Below are 19,768 nucleotides of genomic sequence, written 5' to 3'. Positions count from 1 at the left end.
GTGCATTACATGTTTTCTTTGTTTTATTTTGGAGGGGCTATTCATTTCTATAATAGTACAGAGAATAGGACTTCAAAACAAAAAACCACGAAAGGTGGCTTAAAAGTGTATGATGCTTGGAATTCTACATTCCATCCCCTAAAGCGCTACCAGTAGTAAAACATTCCTAATTGTCTTTTTTATAAGCTAGCTGCCAGATACATAGTCCCATTATGAGAGTATGTTATTTTTTTTCTTTGGTCTGACTTGTTTTGTTTAATGTTCTCCTTGTTAGTTCAGAATTTGTTTTCTTGCCACCTCATGCAATACTCCAACTGGAGACTATGAGCTATGTGTACAATAAGTAAGTAAATTCCTAAAGCATGCAACAAACCATGCAGCATAGCATTTAAATGTTGCCAGTTTATAATGCTTCTCGAGTGCAGCGCAGCATGGAGCTTGAGGCTGATCTCTTCAGATATAAAAAAAAATGCAGGTTATGAAAATATGGTCCTACAAACTGCTGGTTACGCATGTCAGTCAGCCTGTTGCAGTGGTCACAAGTGAGAATGTAACCAAAAGCTGGGCGTGCTCGGCCATTTTGCATATGGCACAGGATAGAGCTTCGCCTCTGCTATTGCTTCTCTTATAATAATGGCCTCCGAGTATACATGCCAAGTTATGCTTCTGGGGACACTTATTAGTTAACCTTATCAGGTAATACCATTAGCCTTATGGGTGCTATAATGTTGCAGTGCCTGCAGGATGGCCAGCATTACAATACACATTAAAATTATTGTACAAGTCATGCAATGGTATCGAGATTGGCCCACCAAGTGACACCCTTTACTTACAGTATACCTGGGATCAGCTCACTCAGTCAGGGAGACATCCATGCATAAGGGGAGGGGTGTAGCAAATAGAGGGAGTTCGATTAATCTTTCTCACATAGATAGCTCATACATATAATGTTTCTTAAATTGGATGCTTTGTTGCTCAAAATGAAGTTACTTATGTGCATAATGTCAGCAATGCGATCCTATTTATGCCTACCGAAAGTTGCTTTGTTCACTGCCACTTTTTATATTGTTTCGCTTGTTATTCTAAGCTCACTTGTTTTATAGCTGCTATAGGTGTGGCTGGACCTGGAGAAGAAGTGTAAGCAGACCATGCTATGTTGCTGATCTGCGCTGATCTCCACATCCAAGTTGGTCCCGTGACAGTTGGGCGCCATTGTGCCTTGCTTCATTGACAAGGTGATATAATATGGTGAGCTTGTACTTCAATATCGGTATTGAAAATTATGTTAAGGAAAAAGACAAGGATTGGTCTTTATGATAGATACACTCATGTTCTTTCTTTAAGGTGTTCTTTTGACACTGTTCTGCATGGACATATTTTTAGAGAATTATAACAGTCCTTTATTGCAAAGTGCCACGGCGCTAGTTTATGCGTTAAACTAGCACTCTTTCACCAAAAAAAGCCGTATTTAGCACACAATTCACAAGGAAAGAAAGGAGGCAACAGGACAGAGTGCTACTAACAGTTCAGTATTATAGCTTGCACAGTAATATTGTGCAAAAGGTGAAAGGGGGAGAATAGATCTGAATACATATTGTTCGCACAGAAACGAAAAGGATGCATCACATGGTGAGTGTGACATTTGTTTTACAATGATAAGAAGCAGTCTCACTGTCTAGTAATTCTCTGCATGGGGAGCTAGTGCTAGGTTCTTCGTCATACATATAAGAAAAGTTTCAGATATCTCTCCAGCGCTTTTGTCTTTTTATTTTTCACGATCAAGCAGCTTTTAAACATAGGTGCATGTGCACCGAGAGTAGTGCACTTCCACTGCTAACTGACCCACACATCAAGTTTTCTTGGTCACGCTGCCAGTCATTTATACATTTGCCGGTTTATCCGATGTAGCCTCTACTGCACGAAATAGTATGTGATAGACACTGCACCTGTGTACTGTACGTGCTTTCTTACATTATTTTTTTCAGAGATAGTGATGCAGGCCTTTTCATTATTTACATGCCTACACAACAAACGAAGCATTATCTGTGCTTAGAAAGAATTGTAGGAAAATCCAGCATGAGGCAACTGTTCTCAGCACGAAACAAACTTGATTCGTTGGTTTTCGTTCATTATTGCGACCACACTAAGGCAGACAAGCTTGTAGGCTGTGCTTCTGCAATTTGTACAGCACACTGACAGCACTGGTGTGGGCCTCATCTGTGGGCTGACTGATGGCACCTTCTACGGCGCAGACCACTTGTGTTGGGCGAGGCACCAATGTTGACGTTTGTTCCCTTGTGCAAAACAGCAGTCCTAGGTTTAGAGTAGTTGTAGGAAGACAAGGTAAACATAACTTCCATGGCTTGAGTGGGCTCATTTCTCTTGGGGCATCTAGCTCTTTTTCTTGCAACTGTGCAGAGGTGCTTCCCTAGAGTCAGCGGGAAAATGGCATAGAGTTGTGCATTCAGGAACTCCTTAACAATGATCTGCCGTAGTTAGGGCCTTGCGAAAATGCACTGTCTGCCAAGTGGTAGAAGGTGCATTATTCAGCCACAGATTTCCTGTTGGCATGATTGCACTCGTGCTGTCAGTAATTTCTTGGCTTGCCGAATTATCTTGAGGCCCCACGCTGATGATGCTACCGATGTCTTCGTGTGCAGATTTTCAGGATGAGGTTTTTTGCTTTGCAAATGTTGTTGAAAGGTAGGTGGTGCTTACAGGTAGCTATTCTAAATATTAGTGAAATGAATTGGCCCATCTTGCTTCGTCAAACATCGTCACGCCGACATCAGTTGCACAAACAAAAAACCTGGCCTACTTGCAGCGTCGTGCACGAAGAAACAAACAAATCAGCTGCTGGATTGTCTTGGCATCGCATACTAAGCTGAGACCGGAACTGCTGTAGCTACAAACCAGGCAGAAACGATGATGAGCAGGGATTTGTAGTAGCGCCACTTCGTGGGGCACCAAGGAGGCTTCGTTCAAAACAAAAATGGCGTTCAGCAAGTAGAACCATGCCACGGTGAGAGTCGGTGCATGGTGCTCTCGATCAAGTTGGCTCAAGGAGTGTCCGAAAAATCAGACGAGAGGTTGCAAGGCGTCCTAATTTTCGGAAGTTGTTATATATTATGGTCCATGGGGAGAATGGCGGTGCCGTGAAGCAGACCGAGTAATCATGTCCGGAAAATCAGTCGGCGACTGTACCTATACCTATGTGTCTATGTATACCTAGGTGCAACAGTGTTTGCTATGATCTGTGCCAGAATTGCTGTTGCCCGTAGATGCCCAACATGTCGGGTGTCAAATTGTAAAATACTTTGCAAAAGTGATCTACGGAAAAATACCGCTTCTGCTATATTTCGCTTTTGCAAGATATTTAGCGGCTGCTGGCACCTACCTTAAAAGGCTTTATATGGTCTTCGCATGGCCAGGGCCTTCTACTTTTGTGAGTTTACTTATCTCGAAATTTACCCCGGTTTTTATAACTTCAAGTTGGCGGGATCCCTAGTCTCCTTTAACATGTACCCAATAGACCTTACATAGGGGTTTTGGCATTTCTCTGCCATCTAAATGCAGCCATTGTGGCTGGGATTCAATCCCATGCCCTCTGCCTGAGCAGCGCAATGTCAAAGCCAGTACACTACGGTATTTTGCTGGCAGACGGGTTTAGTTTCTGAATAATTTATTATGTCAACCTGTCGGTGTTGTTTTTAAAGGTATTTCATGTTTGTATTTTGTTGCTTCAATACTAGTAATTATTGTTAATCAAACGATGTGTCCATCTTTTTCCTATAAGACTTGCTTCAATCTCCTGCTAATTATGACAGCTTATTCTCCCACAGTAATCCATGTTCCCTTGAAACATAGGCAGTGCATGAAACCACATATTTTTCAATAAGATGTATTCGTTATCTTCTATGACCGGAATGCTGAACCTTTCTTATTTGTGAGAACATAGGCAAATTTGCCTATGTGCTAACCTGTTGCATGAGTCAAGATAAATTATTGGCTTTACTTTTTCAGGTGCCCTGCTCGCTCGCACCCAAGCAACCCACTCCAGCGGTCTTCTCTCGGCAGACTGGATGCATCGAAATACCGTTAGAAGGTCCAATAAACAGTGCTTGAGACATTTATGACATGCTTTTATTTAGGCTGGAGGACTTCAGGCTTAATGAAAGCTCAAGTGGGTGTACAGAAATACCTACGTAAAGTATACTTGTCTTTTTCACTTACAAGTACATGCCAATACTTTGCCTGACATTTTTCACCCCAAAATTACACTTTACTGTGGATTTGTGTACAAACCATTACAGCAAGAAGCACTGCATTAAGACGAGTACAAGTAATCGAACATATACTAAACTAGCAAGAATTACATTTGCATACTTGTAGTATAAATATGAAAAGGAGGTACAATCTTCTTCAGGGTGCATTTTCTTGTAGGTCATACATAGAGAACGTACTCGTGGGTCATACAAAACTTGTTCATAATGTATCACATCAGTGTTGGTAGTGCTAATCAATTTATGCCGAAAATTGTGTTCATCTTCGTATCAAGCAATGTACCAGGCAAACCTACATATGAAAGTGGCTTCCTGTTGCGAACCTAATGCAGATCTACTTCTCTTCAATGCTGATCGCAAATACACAAGTGCACAAAATATGTGTAAAGAGTAAATTATATTAAGCAACATCAATCCATTCTGAAAGGACCTGGTATGAATGTAGCAAAAAATAGGTCTGAACAGGGGCAAACAGGTCTTGGTTAGATAGGACGGGATTAAACGGGTCAGGTTTAAACAGGAACAAACGGGATTTAAACAGGTCAGGACTGAACAGGATCAAACGGGGTCCCGTTCCATAACCCTATTTGATGAAACCCGTTTGAAAACAAATAGGATTTTCTAGTAGGGTACATGGTGTTGAGACTCAGGGGCAGCGTTTAGGCAAAGGATCCTTCGTGTCATACAGATGAGTACGTCCGGGAATAGGAGCGAAAGAAAAAAAAAGGCTTGATTTAGGTATTGAAACAAGTAGTCATATTCTACTCAGATCTCACACATGTCTGCAGACGATAGGACACCTCAGCACACCCTCTCTGCACCAACGGTCCCCTTCTAAAACGTTCCTCTGCCCTTGTTCTCAACACAAGGGAATTCTATGACCTTTTTGCGGCCAATTAGAGTTTTCGTATAATTCACGGAACTCCGTCTCTGATGTCCAACCTTCGAACCAAGCACGACGCAATGCGGAAACAGATATCATTCGCGCTCCTTCCGCGACACAGTTCACGCTCGTTACCGCCTCCACGGCGGTAAGTGGAGGCGGTCGCTTCTAGGACAGCCGCTGGTTTGCCCGTCGCGATCAGTGTCGGACACTGCTGTCGCCGTCTGGTTCACGCGGCTGCCCCGGGGGAAACACCCAAAGAATGCGCATGGCCGATTTGGGGGGCAACAATAGCAAGCCCAATATATAAAGATTGTTAACATCAACAAAGCTATGACTGCAGCAACAATAAAAATTCAACATCATTGTGCATCAAAACTGACAGCAATACTTGAACAGAAAAAGACGTTTACTACTCCCTATCAAAAACTGTATTTAGAAACATGTAAGGCGAACATGACTAAACTTTCACATGCAATGTTGTCAGCGTTAGCAATTTAAAAATGCTAATATTAATAGAAAATCTCATAACTCAGCAAAATACAGCCAAAGTTACTTTCTCTTTGCTTTCGTAACGTACCGCAAACATGACAATTTGCCTGGGAAACTTGAATGGAGGAACTGAACCTAACGTTCTTGATTAAAGTTTTATTTACCGGGTTTTACGGGTAAGAACAACGATCTCATTACGAGGTATGCCGTAGTGGGGGACCCAGCAAATTTGGACCATCTGGGGTTCTTTATTTGCACCTAAATCTAAGTACAATGGCATTTCCGCATTTCACACCCACAAAAATGTGACTGCCGTTGCCGGGATTCGATCCCGTGCCCTCGTGCTTAGTGGCCCAACAATTTAGAAAAATATTTCGAATGTATGGTGGTGTGAGAAATTACACAAAAGGGCCTACAGCTTAATTTAGAAGGATATCCTTCTATATTTAGAAGGAATTTAGAAGGAATTTATACCCCGAATGACTTTTATGTTTCTTTTTTTGTGTGTGTGCAAGCAATGGCATTTATTTACTACAAGACCTTCAGTTCGTGTACCGCTCTTCCATACGCGACGTGCATGTACTAATCCTACGCACATCGAAGAGGACCAGCAATAAAGATGAGTTAGCTGCTTACGAATTTTAAATGCGGCGGAAGTGTAGTTACGTACGCAAATGGTATAAAAATCCGAAATGCCGACGAGCAAGGCACTTAACAGCTTGGTGACACTTGTTCCATTCCGCAGCCGTGGTCCGCGTGGCCTAATGGATAAGGTGTCTGACTTCGTATCAGAAGATTGCAGGTTCGAGTCCTGTCGCGGACGTGACACTTTCTTTTATTGCTCCAATTGTTCGAAGTAGATTTTTCCCTTTCTTGTCTGCTTTTCTACAGATGTATTAGAGTTGCACAATGAAGAATTTAATGTGAGTATGCATTTCAAGGGGTCTCAATTTAAGCCGAGCGATGTGAAGCAACAATGACGCATGAAGCTTGTCACGCTATGCAACAGGAGATGTGTTATAATAGGCCGCCAGATCAATCAGCGGCCGCATTGTATTGCTTCTTTTTTCTGTTTTCTTTTTTTCCTGCATATAATAACCTAGACGAACACCGGATGCTTGAAGTCCTGCGTCGAGAAAAAAAAAATAAGCGATGAAGATTATTAATATGCATTTGTGCCCCAGTTATCTCTCACATAGTTTTTTACCGCATATTCCTTTCCCATATCGTTTTGTCCCACATAATTTCGTCCGGCATAGCTTTGTCCTGCATACCACGCCTGTTAGGTTTTCGTTCGGCACATATTTATTGCGTGACACTTTGTTCCGCATATTATTATCGCTCGTACTTTCGTCCCGCGCACGTTCGACCCACATAAGTTCATTCCGCATAACCTGACTATATACTTATTTTCGGCCTTGTGCCGCACGGTTCTGTCCCATGTAGTTTGTCCCGCATAATTTTGTGCACCATGAAATTTATGCAGCATGCATGCATTTTTCGGACGTTAAGATTTTCAAATTTATTGCAGTAATGTTGTACTTGCGCAAGTACAGAAGTAGCACGATGCCGCGTCCCGAAGATAACTGTGAGGAGGACTCCACAATAAGATGTATTAATAATGTTAGGTTTCAACATGCAGCAGTAAGTCGCTTATGTAGTATATAATTTAAACAAAACGTCTTATACGAGGTTTGGGAAGTTAACTGAATTCTTTCTCAATGCCCATTCTTTTTATTTCTTTTTGTGTGTGTGTGTGTTTGTGTGAGCACCTCGCAATTAAGTGTCTTAGTGGTCGCCACTTTCCCGGAGAGGCCGACGCAGATGGTGCCGACAGGGGTCCGGGGATTAGAAGCGTTAACTTTCTTTGTACCAAAATAATCACTTTTTAACGTTCTCCTTTGTCACAGTGAGTGATTCGGTTGCCTATGCTATGCAGCCCTGAACATGCCCCCACCCTCCCCTTCCATGGAGAAGGTCAGGGAAGGAGGAAGGTGGGGGCACCCATGCGCCGTTCTAATTCACGCTTGTAATTTTTTTTTCTGTATATCTCTTCGTTTTAGTCGTTTAGGCATTTTGTCGACATTAAACACTGTATATCTGCATAGAACACTGAGCGCCACGGAGTTGTCACATTTTGTTATCGGTATTGCCATCTTTATCGGTATTGCGCTTGTTGTCATGTAAACATATTTTTAAACATAATTCTAAACGTATCCGAAAGGGTCTCTAAACGTATTTATTGATGAGCAAGGGGCGCCGGACCTTTTGCTAGCATGTTAAATGTGTGACAAATGGGATAATTTAGAAAAATGTTTGTGATGGATGGCGGCGTGAGGAATAACACAAGGGTCTACAGCTAAATTTAGAATTAAATCGGTGTCACCAATACAAGCCCCAAACGACTTTTATGTCTCTTTTTTTGTGCAGGCAATGACATTTAATTACTAGAAGACTTTCAGTGCGTGTACCGCTCTTCCACAAGCGACGTGCATGTACTAATCCTACGCGCGTTGAAGAGGATCAGCAATCAAGGGAAGTGAGCATGCAGCTTACGAATTTTCTGTACGACGGAAAGGTAGCAACGTACGCAGCTATTACTATAATCGAAAAAGCCGAGGAGCAAGCCAATCAACGGCTTGGCGATACTTGTTCCATTCCGCAGCCGTGGTCCGCGTGGCCTAATGGATAAGGCGTCTGACTTCGGATCAGAAGATTGCAGGTTCGAGTCCTGTCGCGGACGTCACGCTTTCTTTTATTGCTCTACTTGTTCAAAGTAGCTTTGTCTTTTTCTTTCTTTCTTATATGCTCTTGTCTGTTTTTCTACAGCTGTATCAGAGATGCACAATGAAGAATGTATTTAATGTCAGTATTAATTTCAAAGGCTTTATATTTAAGCCGATCGATGCAGAAGCCACAATAACGAATGAAGCTTGTCACACAATGCGACAGGACGAGATGTGTTATAGCAGGCCGCCAACTCAATCAGCCGCCACTATCTATCGCTTTTTTGTTTTTGTGTATTTTTTCCGCATGTAATAAACTAGAGTGATGCTTGAATTTCCGCGTTGAAAAAAAAAGCGATGAAGGTTGTTAATATGTATTTGTGCCGCGGTTATCTGTCGCATAGTTTTGTACCAATGCGGCCAATGCGGAATAACTTGTACCACCCGGGGGTTTTTAACGTGCACCTGAATCTAAGTACACGGGTGTTTACGCATTTCGCCCTCATCAAAATCCCACCGCCGTGGCCGGGATTCGATTCCGCGACCTCGTGCTCAGCAGCTCGACAACATAGCCACGAAGTAACCACGGCGGGTGCCGACAATCGCCGACTATAGAGCTGTATTGACACAATCACTGCCGAATTGTTTGCTTTTTTGCCCCAACAAACAGCTTCATTCTCCCCAGTTCATCGTTTGGCTGCCAGCGAGTAGTAGTCGCTTTTTCTTTTCGTGTTCTTTTTCTTCTTTTTTTGACCGTGAAGAAAATTTTCAGTATTATTAAGCTACTCGGCAAAATAGCAGATTTCATACTTACTCTTCAAGTTTTCTGTGTCAGAAAATTGCAGAAATATATGTTCTGTGGGCATGTTCCACTAGTTAATGGGCATTCGGGATGAAGACCTGAATCGAGTTCTTCGCGGACGGCCTAAATTTCGGCGAGGAGCTGTTGATTAGCCGGGATCTACGGCTAGGCAGGTTTTTCCACTAGGTACGCTACGTATGCCACCGCGAATAAATGTATACGTATTTTTCCATCAGAAATGCCCATTAATTTGTAGTACAGGCTCCCACATCATATCTTGTAAGACAGAATATTCAAGGTCAAGCTTGAAATCTGCGACCTTGCAGAGTTTCCTTTCTTTCGATTTCTTGTCTTTTTTTTAATAGGAAGATTTACTACGTGACAACGAAAAGAAAATTGAAATGCGCAACGCTCTGCATTGCGCAGGCACAGCAATAGCGTCTCCGACAACTTGTCTGACATCCAACGATTGCAGCCGTCTAGTAGTTACAGTTTCGTTATAAACTTTAATTCTTTGCACCTTCTGTATGTTTGCGTGTTCCAGTGAAGAGTCACCAGCCGGACAGCTAATATACACTCTAAGTAGAGAATAAGTAAATAGGGTATTGAGGTTAGTTCTTTAGGGGAGTAACTAATCTGCCACAACTATTCCTCCCCTCAGGGGGTAAGTGCGAGGGAATGAATTGTTACTCCCCATGCGGTTACTCCTTCAGAACTAACACTTGCCCTTTTCCGATGCTCCTCGAGGCAATAACGGTCATTCTTTGCGATGCTTCGCAAAGGAGGAATTAATGAAATTAGGCATTCATACGCTGATAAAAAAATTACTGATCTATCTATCTATCTATCTATCTATCTATCTATCTATCTATCTATCTATCTATCTATCTATCTATCTATCTATCTATCTATCTATCTATCTATCTATCTATCTATCTATCTATCTATCTATCTATCTATCTATCTATCTATCTATCTATCTATCTATCTAACTCAGCCGAACACAGCCAAAAGACGTTGTTCTGATGATTGTTGCTACAGTGTATGGGTGCTCTACGATTGGGACCTCATAGCTCAGGTATCTCAGCTGTTCAATTCTCTCACTACAATTTTACGTTGTTTGAATGTACAGATAGATGCGGGTTCATTGTCCTCCTTTTCCCAAGCGTAAAGCCCATTCTGGTCAACTGAAAGGATAATGTAACAGAACATAACAAGAAATCTCGTGATAAGACGCTCTGGTTCAGTTCAAAAAGCCAATCCTCGGTCACCCAATTTCTTTATATATAGAGTCGCTTGCGTTGCCGCTGTTTTCAAGACTGTTTCGTTCTCTGCGTGAAAATAACAGACGAGTGTCGTCTTCACCGAGACATGAATCAGGCTGACCGCTTCTGTCAAACCTGTCTCGGCCCCGTCAAACACGTGCCACAAGTCCTCACGTGTTATCGCTCTTCTCTAGTTTCTAGCCGATGCCTTATTGCCAGGCGTGTCTTGTCGCGTTGCGCGGATTACTCTGGAAGAGTCCACAGTCAGACTACGCGGTAACTGTTTGTGAGGGGCTGGTTGTCATACGCGGTGCGGGATAGTGGTTAGACAGCAGCGTTTGATAGTTAAACAGAATCGTTAATGAGCAGGTTTACCGATATGTAGCCACATACAATGACATGCTGCTGCGGACGTTAGAGGAGATATGTGAAGAAATAAAGAAAAAAAAAACATTTTTAAGGGAAGATGCAGAACAGCGACAAATATACATACTCAACATTAAAATTAAGAACTTCCGAACCGCTTTACCTACTCGGCTCTTGTTCAGATCTCATGTTTGCCGTCGGAATTAGTTTTGCTTCGGTTCAGATTATTACAATGGTCGCCTCACAATCTGGGCCATGCTCGAATTATCACAAACACCACAGAGTGCGTTGCCTCTCAGATAAAATAAAAAAAAGAAAAGAAAACAATACGAAGCACTAGCCACAACGTATCGCTTGTAGGAAGTGCTAATAAATGGCAACGTGTCAAAAAGGCTATATGCGTAATCCGAGGCCTGGTTTTTGAAGTCCAAGCGATGTCTGCTTTCATCCTTGAGTTCTGCCCCATCAACAAGAGGTCTGGTGTCTTGTTTTTACCAAAGAACGCACCCCCCCAACCCCTGTCTTTAACGCATATATATATATATATATATATATATATATATATATATATATATATATATATATACACACACACACAGTAAAAGCTCGTTAATTCGAACCGCAAGGGGAAGCCGCTTCAGTTCGAATTAACGAAAGTTCGAACTAACGAAAGTGAAGGAGGGCAACAGTACACTGCGATTTGGAAGCAGTAGGGCATGTCAGAAATTTGCGTGTCTGATGGCGTGTGCCGCGGGCACACGCCATCTTCAAGTCGAAGCTCTGGGTCCGACTGTGCCACACCACCGATGTCCACCGAAACGAACGTTAGCCGAGGCTTAACGCCATCACAATGAATCGCGACGGCCGATACCTCCTAAGCTGAAAACAGAGGTGCACAACCGATGTAGACTGCCGAGACAAAGACGCTGAACATGTGAAGGTGACGAAGGCCCTGATTCGTTGGTTCTTGATTGCAAGCCCAGGTGCGACGTACTTGATTCGCTGTGTTTTGGAGCTTGCCGTGCCATCTCCGCACAACATTAGCAGCTGTAGAAGATTTGCAAAGCCTCCGAGATTTGCAACGGGCAAGAAGTCTCGGGGGTTACGTAGAACGGAGAGGGGGCAGCCGCCGCTGCCTTCTGGCTGACCCGGCGTCGGTTAGATTTTTTTCCGATTTTGCCTTCTCTCGCCGTTCTCTCCGTTTCGGAGGCAATACAGCCTTGTGTGTAGGCAGTAGGCGCGTTTCTCTGGCCGTGTGCCAGGCGAGCGTAGTTCGAATTACCCGTGAGGGAACCTTCTCGTGTTCGAATTAACGGACTTTTTTATACATAGACTTCTGTGAAACTTGGCCGGACCAAATCGTACAGTTCGAATTATCCACAAATTCGAATTATTGAAGATCGAATTAACGAGCTTTCACTGTATGTACATATTCAACGAACATTGTGCGCATGCGCAAGCATGAGCACAATGCGCAATGCACGTGCGCACAATGTTATGTTCGTTGTATATATATATATATATATATATATATATATATATATATATATATATATATATATATATATATATATATATATATATATATATATATATATAACCACCATTGTGCGCATGCGTGCACGCCCCCTTGGCCCCGCAACAGGATGGCATTGATTTGCCCATGCGGGGGGGGGGGGGAAGATAAGCAGGCCTATCTGAAACCGGGCTTATCCAAGGGGCGCGGATATGCGGCGGACCACACGCCTTTATATAGAGAGAGCAAAGCGAGCGGCGATCCAATGAGTGACTGCTTTATTCTCGGTGCACTCGAATAGTGGAGCGCACATCCGCCTCGCACGTGTGCTCCGAGCATCTCGAGAACCATGGCTAACTTCTGGGCCCCGTTTTGTGCCGTGGTCCTGCTGGTGGCGGGCCTGGCTACTGCCACTGATGAGCATAGCGCAGGACCGCAGCGATCCGTCGACCAGGGGGCAGTTTTGGAACGATTGGGTGAGCGTTTTTCGACTTGGCGATCGTGTTCGGTGGGTCTCTATCACTTTTCGTGTTTTTTTTTATGTGTCGCGCTGCGTGCCATAAGCGAAACGGGGGCTTAAAGATGTCACAACGGCCGCGATTCTTGAAATTGAGCCGGTGCATTATGGCGGCAATAGGACAGAGAGTAAAGTTACTTAGTATAGTTGAAATGTAGTGCGCCATAGTCAAAGTGCAGGAACGTTCAACGGATGGCAATGGTGTATGGCCGAGTGCAAGTTACGCTGACGGCATTTAATGCGCTTCTAGTTAATATGTTTTTATTTGCAATATTTAGCGGTACACTCATTTACTGTGGCTATACTTAGTATTAGCACTGGTTCGTAAAGCTTCTTGTCTGCTTCTCTTTGGATGTTTATTTCAGAATTTATTTTCACAACCAGTGTAAATCATCAAGAAGGTCTTAGCGCATACATTTTCAACGCTGAACCTTTTCCTCGAAGCTGCGCTTTGTGACAGCAAATGTTGTGCAAGACAAAGAGCAGAAACGGCGACAAAGGCAAATGCAAGTGAGCTTTCGCGTTGAGTCCATAAATTGTCGCGAATGTGTGGAAAGTACAACTGTGTTAATAGCGGTGTGAGAATGTGAAAGAAAATCCAAGCAAAAGTTCGCATGAATCAATTAATGCTACCTTGCTGAAAGAGGAAGCTAATAATATTAAGTACAGCCCCCGTCACGCCCTGTCTAGAGCACGACAGCGGGGCTCTTCCGAGGAACTTGGCACTGCCTACAGGAGGAAGCTGCAGTTGCTCCTGAGCCCGCGCTGCCTTGTAGGCAGGACTTCGACACTCGCGGTCATAGCCATGCACCTCGTGCACGTGCGAACTCAGCAGGCATGCGACCACACCCCGTACTTTAGATCATTGGGGGTGCTTCTGTATGCAGCCAAAACTGGCACAAAGCTGCGTTATTTATATCTCTGTACGCTTCAAGAAATGCCAGCGCTGGTTCTGTAAAAAATAATTTTGTCGTTATAATGCACAGGGGAACGCTAATAAATATAATAATCGAATAATTTCATAATAATCATCAAAGTCGTTATTATTATTATTATTATTATTATTATTATTATTATTATTATTATTATTATTATTATTGCTGTTGTTCGTATGCATTCGTGCCGTATTCATCATCAATCACCAACTCACATGGACCGATGTACAAGCGCACGGTTTCTTCTCAGTTGACGAGCGGTCGCGTAGCAGGCCGCACTGATCAGGAGCCGTTTCTGCTGCCATGACCTCACAGTCTAGCAGCTATCGCGGTTCCGCCTCTCATCGAGAAGATCGAGCAGAATCGTCAGGAGCGGCATAGGGGTGCACGTGGTTATTACTGGGAGTGTCGACGCCCTCTCTACTCGGCAGCGCATGCTAAGAAGCAACTACGTTGTTCCAGCTTCCTCCCTGTGGGCAGCGCCAAAGTTCTCGAAGACGCAACGATCATGCGGTACTAGACCTCCGCGAAGGGAACCTCACACACTCATCTAACGAAAAGAGCGCGGTTAAATGGCACGCACCGTATTCAGGAACACGTTTACACCAAGACGTAGCCAAGAAGTAAGCAAAACGAGGAAAGTCTTTTATCTATAGTCCGCTACGGACCACGGTCAGTTTGACTTTGCTCCTCGAAGGGGCAGGACATGGGCCAAGTGAGCTCTTCAACAAAACATTTCAATGTGGTGAGTGTGCTTTAAATTATGGTTCCGAGACCTCAAAAATTTATGAATTGAAAACCTCAAATCGAGTTTTTTTTTATTCACACTTGCATCGGAGTTTCGAAGGAACTACTGCTACTTGAACATTTTCTCACGCCCTCATATTGATACGGGTGATAATAATCCTGGGCTGCATCCCAATCCACTTATTTTTGTTCAGTCTCACTTTTTTCTCATCTTATACCTTTCTCTCTTTATCTCTTGCATGGCTCGGTACGCTGACTGATACTTGTTGACGAATCAAAGAGGACAAACACGAAGAAGCCGGCAGCCGAATTTGTTCATATTCTTGTCGTGATCTATTTGCTAATTGTTCGACATTTCACAGTGTGCGCCTCCAATGTTATACGCTAATTTATTTTTCGACATATTCTCTCACACCTAAACTCTAATCTACGAATTACTGTTCCAGTGCAAACGTGCATCGCGAACTCCCAGATGACACCAGAAGAGAGCGCCACCGTAAGTGCCGTAGGTGATACGGAGTTTCAGTATTGCTGTTATTACCGCATGGAGTCGCATGTTGACTTGTAGTTTGTCTCGCGCAGTCCACGAGAACAGCACAGTGAGATTTAGGTACAAAATGGCTACTAAAGAGAAACACCTAAACCGTTTAGACTGGCAAAGTGTACCTTTAAATAAAACTTTCCTTCATTTCGACGTCTGACGTTGATTACTAGAAGAGAACAAGAAAACAAAGCTCCATCTTTCTTTTCTTTCTTTTTTCTTTCTTCTTGTATGCTGAAACCCTTGGTCCGGTACTAAGCCTGTAACATCATGAATTGTAAATGATTTTTCGCTTAGCTTCCTCATATATTCTTCAGTACCCTCATCCTGATAAAAAATGAAAAAGCATCCAGAGCATTATTAGCTGCATCACATGTGGGTGCAACTGATGCTTGTGGTTACTGTGCACACCTTAATTATGAGCCTTTAGAATAACGTCGAGGACTTCCTCAATATTGTTCGTATTGTGTCAGCCCTGCAATTTTACACGTCATCGTTTACGTAGCTGTTTATGTCCTCAAAACCAGATCATTCACTACTCTAATCCAGGCCTCTCGCGCCAGTGGAGGATGCCGAAGTTCAGCTTAATGAGAGCGCCTGTTCGTTTTAGGAGGCTTATTCTTTACATTGTGTCTGTCTGAAACCAAACGGGTATTCGCCCGCAGGGTTCGTGACGTGCGAAAATTTGGCTTAACCGCGTTCGTCTTAACGGAAGTGTAGTGCGTACAGTCGAACGCCTTTTACAACGAAGTGTCTTGGGCTTCTGAAATTATTCGCTATACATGTCACTTCATTGCAAATGCTGCGCACTGCACGACTCACAACATAACCTGGAGATAATTATCCTTACACAGATAATTTCGTTTACAGGCGTTCGTTGTAGAGGCGTTCGACTTTGCATACATCTGAAGTTAACATGCACGAAGGATGCCGTCTTGTGGTGCATCAATCAAAGTAACTTTTGCACTGCCGTCTAAACTCTGCAATGCAAAAAACAGCCATGTGATTCTGCGAACGGCTCAGTGACGTCCCCTCCACGTGCGCGCATTGTAATTCCAGTTGCTGAACCTCCAGAGACAACTAACTGAAGAGCACGGGTCTCGCCCGGTGAGCGTTGGGACGAGTAGCGTGCAGCCGCGCTCGTCACGCCACCCAACGGCCCAGTGCGGAACTAGTGGCATGGGATGGAGAGAGAACATTGGAGGCCGGCTGCAGCTAAAAACTGGACACCTGGGTTACGGCCGGGCATCGTCACGGCCACCATCGCTGGCGTCACCTTCATCAGTCTATTTCTTGTCCACTGCATGACAAAAGTCACTCGCGGTTATCTACAGTTACCAAAGAGATGTTACCTACGAAAATCACTAGAAGAAGCTCCGGCGCGGCGATCGTTAAGTCAGCTACCGTGGGAATGATGGACATAGTGCATCGATATGTTCTACATTGAGCATTGGGGATTGAGACGTTCCCGTGGCAGTATTTATTACACCTCGTCTTTCTAAATCTCCAAGGACTCATACTTTCCTAAACACGCGGGGGTCGCACGTGGTTCGACGCACACGCATTGCCATTGCGACACGTTACACATTTAGGATAATGTGTTGTTACATTTGCAAGATCATAAAGCCGTTTGATACCAGACCGAAAACACTGAAGCCTGCTCGCGTATGCCTCTACCTGTCATTGCAATTTCACATGGCTGAACTTCCATACTATTAGCTCCCGTAAAACGAAAGTGCCAATGTTTCATCAACTAATTTCTTGTAACAAGCTCTATGCTAATTGCCTCTGTATTGCGTCAGCCTATTGCAGCCTATGGCCCAAAAATTTGGTATCGCGCAATAGCATCACATTCTCTGCCGTTTTCGACCGCGCTTTCGAACTTCCATCGGCACCCAGTCCATTCATCTGCCAGTCCAACGCTTAAATCATCTATGCGTTACACGACCTACCCCGCTATATTCCTCCTAATTTCTAACAAAATGTCAGCTGTTCCCTGTTCGCTCCTACTTTTACACTGCCCTCTAACACGCTATGCTCAACGTGTTGGATGAAGGCTAAGTTGATGCATACTGCGAACACGCAAACTAACTGGCTCAGGCGCGCACGTAGACCAGCAGGCACGTTAAAGGTATTCCCAAACACTCCGTTAACACCTGTATTTCATCAGTAAAGCTATAGAAGCGTGCTATTCTTTTCACCCAACTCACAGGCGCTGCTTCATTGAGGGTCGAGATTGTTCCGCGGGACGAAGGTGTCGTAATGTAAATGGAGCTTGGCCTTCCGACACTTCATGCAGCAAGCGGTGGCTCCAGACACATGAGAACTCTGTGTGGTTCCTACCGGTGTGATAAAACATGAAGGGCATAGTAACATGTGTTAGTAAAAGCTGCTGATCGAAGCACGGGTCTCATACATGGCCAAAAGTTCATTCGATTACCCGTTTTCAGAACGGTATAGAAAGAAAAACGATTCTGTGATGGGTGTCGACTTGAAAACTAATAATGCCCGTGAGTCGTAAACTGACTTCAGTTTCCTTTAAGTTGTTTCCTCCATATTAAGGACTATTGGCTGGTCCTTAGAGAGACACTCGTCAACCACCTTAAAGGCAACATAGCTACTGAAGGCGCCCTACAACACAGCCATACATGGTGTTCTTCTTTAGCTGCACAAAATTTGCAAAATTTCCCGTGGCACGCAGCGCATTTCTAACTCTTCAGCCAAATAACTCGATGAGACGGTCGTTAGTTCTACGATAAATCAAAATGCTTAATTGAATAATTAATATAATTACGCTAATTGCCTTTTAAATAATTATTTTAAGGCACAAACATCAATCTACGAATTGTAGCTAGCGAGTATGCAAGGCATGTCGACTTGGAACATTCAGAACTACGCCAATTTCTAGATGTTTACTTTCAACGCATCCGACGAAGTGCATAGGCATTCCAGCTACTTTTGTGCTTCAGTGCAAAAAACAACGTTTTATTATGAAAGTGGAACAGCTGCATATATTTACCTCAACACTGAAGGCGCATATCTCAAGACCGGTGCCATACTAAGAATTCTTTGTAACTCGATATGCCTTGCATACTCATTAGCTACAATTCGTGGATTGAAATATGTACCATGAAGTAACTAATTATAAACTTAATTAGCATGGGTATGGTAAATCTTCAGTTAAACATTTCGATTTCTCGTAGGAGTGATGGCCTCGTCATCGAGTCATTTCGATCAATGATTATAATTGATCTATTTGCTCCAGGCAGTTCTTTAAAAATTTGGTGTAGCTAATAAAATAAAACTTTATTCTCGCTATGAGTAAATAAGGTTGCAGTGTTACAAGTGATGCACATTGTTCAACATTCATCCATGTTTTGGGCCTACTATGCGTTTCCTACGTGTGAAGTCACCCAACTCGAGTGCCTCATAACGAGCGTCCGTATGTCAGGTAGAAAAATGCCCTTTCCCTCTCTCTTTTTTTGAACCTAGTGAAAGCGAGGAACATACGAAGCTCAACTCCGACAATGCGCAAAGCGTAGAGGAGACGTTGACGACAGTGCGCTTCGTCTGTTGCTGTACGAGACAACTAAACAAAACGCTTCTACAGTATAATTCGTACTGACGGTTATGAATCTGTCACTGTTCCTTTTTTCTCACTTGTCCTTTCTTTTTCAGCACCGGCCGACGAACTTTCTGGAATACGTTGTAAGTTCGCCAATTTGTGCTAGAGTTTCACTAAGCTCAGCAGAATTTTACGGAGGAATAAAACAAGCTACAATTTACGAAATCAGCTGAGGACGATAGTCACGGAAATGGTTTTACGGAAAGTGCATTGCACAATTTGGGGAAAATCAGAACACCGTATACTTCCGGTTGTGAGCGAAAGCCTTGTTTCCTGTATGTACTATACGTAATCGTCAAGCCATCGCGATAAACAATGGTTTTGTCACCGCGTTGCCTTGTTTAGCCTATCTGTACATTAGAATATCTAAAACGCAGCTGCAGCTGTTATACTAAGCCATTTCTTTCAGGTTTAAGATCACTCCTTTGAATGAATAAATAAAGGAGTCCAGTTCATTCATTTTCCTTAAAGAGCACTATTTTATACACTTGGTTGCCTAGCCCCATTTTTCGATTAAGCAAGCTCACTCCGTGCTTAATCTATCGGTATCAGTAGTGCGACGAAATCGCCGTTCTTGCTGCTGAGCTTGCTCAACCATCACTGCTTCTTTTCCCTTACACGCCATGCATCCTTTGTTTCCCTTCGTTGTTTCAGGACCGTCACGCACCCAGCCCCGAAATAGCCCAAGGAATCAGGTCGACGATCCATGCGTTCGCAGTGAGTGCCTAGTTTCGCAGGCGGTAGCAGGGCATGAGTGAGTGAGTGATTGAGTGATTGATTGCTTGATTGATTGATCGATCGATTGATTGAGTGAGTGAGTGAGTGAGTGAGTGAGTGAGTGAGTGAGTGAGTGAGTGAGTGAGTGAGTGTTAAAAACAGCCATGCCAAGTTGAATGATTGGTTGTGTTTGTGTGTTGGACACATATGTTGCCTGCTTAGTTGTGCATGCGTATTCTCATTTGATTTCCTGACAGTTGCGTTTATGTGTTAATTTTTCTTACAGGTCTGTTACGCTCAAGAAACGGTAAAATTGATGCTGTTCGGTCCTACAACTCCTCAATGAATCGTCG

At 43.4% G+C, this 19,768-nt stretch overlaps 1 protein-coding gene, 1 long non-coding RNA gene and 2 other non-coding genes across 4 annotated transcripts; all 4 read left to right on the top strand.

Moving 5' to 3' along the window:
- The first annotated feature begins 913 nt into the window (after window positions 1-913).
- On the top strand, window positions 914-4,133 carry LOC135916414 (uncharacterized). The gene is made up of 2 exons (XR_010568930.2): window positions 914-1,248; window positions 4,024-4,133. It is a non-coding gene; the product is annotated as an uncharacterized lncRNA (long non-coding RNA).
- A 2,275-nt stretch (window positions 4,134-6,408) lies between these two features.
- TRNAR-UCG (transfer RNA arginine (anticodon UCG)) lies at window positions 6,409-6,481 on the top strand. Its single transcript has one exon. It is a non-coding gene; the product is annotated as a tRNA-Arg (tRNA).
- A 1,847-nt stretch (window positions 6,482-8,328) lies between these two features.
- Window positions 8,329-8,401, top strand: TRNAR-UCG (transfer RNA arginine (anticodon UCG)). The gene has a single exon. It is a non-coding gene; the product is annotated as a tRNA-Arg (tRNA).
- Window positions 8,402-12,682: 4,281 nt separating this feature from the next.
- LOC135916391 (uncharacterized) lies at window positions 12,683-19,768 on the top strand. The gene is made up of 6 exons (XM_065449745.1): window positions 12,683-12,809; window positions 14,979-15,028; window positions 16,133-16,180; window positions 18,752-18,781; window positions 19,353-19,415; window positions 19,702-19,768. The coding sequence occupies exons 1-6, from the start codon at window positions 12,683-12,685 to the stop codon at window positions 19,759-19,761; spliced, it is 378 nt and encodes a 125-aa protein (XP_065305817.1). The 3' UTR covers window positions 19,762-19,768.

The sequence above is a fragment of the Dermacentor albipictus genome, unplaced genomic scaffold (assembly GCF_038994185.2).
Source record: "Dermacentor albipictus isolate Rhodes 1998 colony unplaced genomic scaffold, USDA_Dalb.pri_finalv2 scaffold_15, whole genome shotgun sequence".
Taxonomy (NCBI): Eukaryota; Metazoa; Arthropoda; class Arachnida; order Ixodida; family Ixodidae; genus Dermacentor; species Dermacentor albipictus.
The sequence above is the reverse complement of the archived record's forward strand: the minus strand, read 5'-3'. Positions and strand labels throughout refer to the sequence as shown.

What these genes read in the sequence shown, in the direction of transcription:
- LOC135916391 (XM_065449745.1), top strand. Translation starts at nt 12,683, where the DNA reads ATGGCTAACTTCTGGGCCCCGTTTTGTGCCGTGGTCCTGCTGGTGGCG. An exon ending in GGCAGTTTTGGAACGATTGG is followed by an intron (nt 12,810 to 14,978) that starts GTGAGCGTTTTT and finishes TTACTGTTCCAG; the next exon opens with TGCAAACGTGCATCGCGAAC. An exon ending in AAGAGCACGGGTCTCGCCCG is followed by an intron (nt 16,181 to 18,751) that starts GTGAGCGTTGGG and finishes TTTCTTTTTCAG; the next exon opens with CACCGGCCGACGAACTTTCT.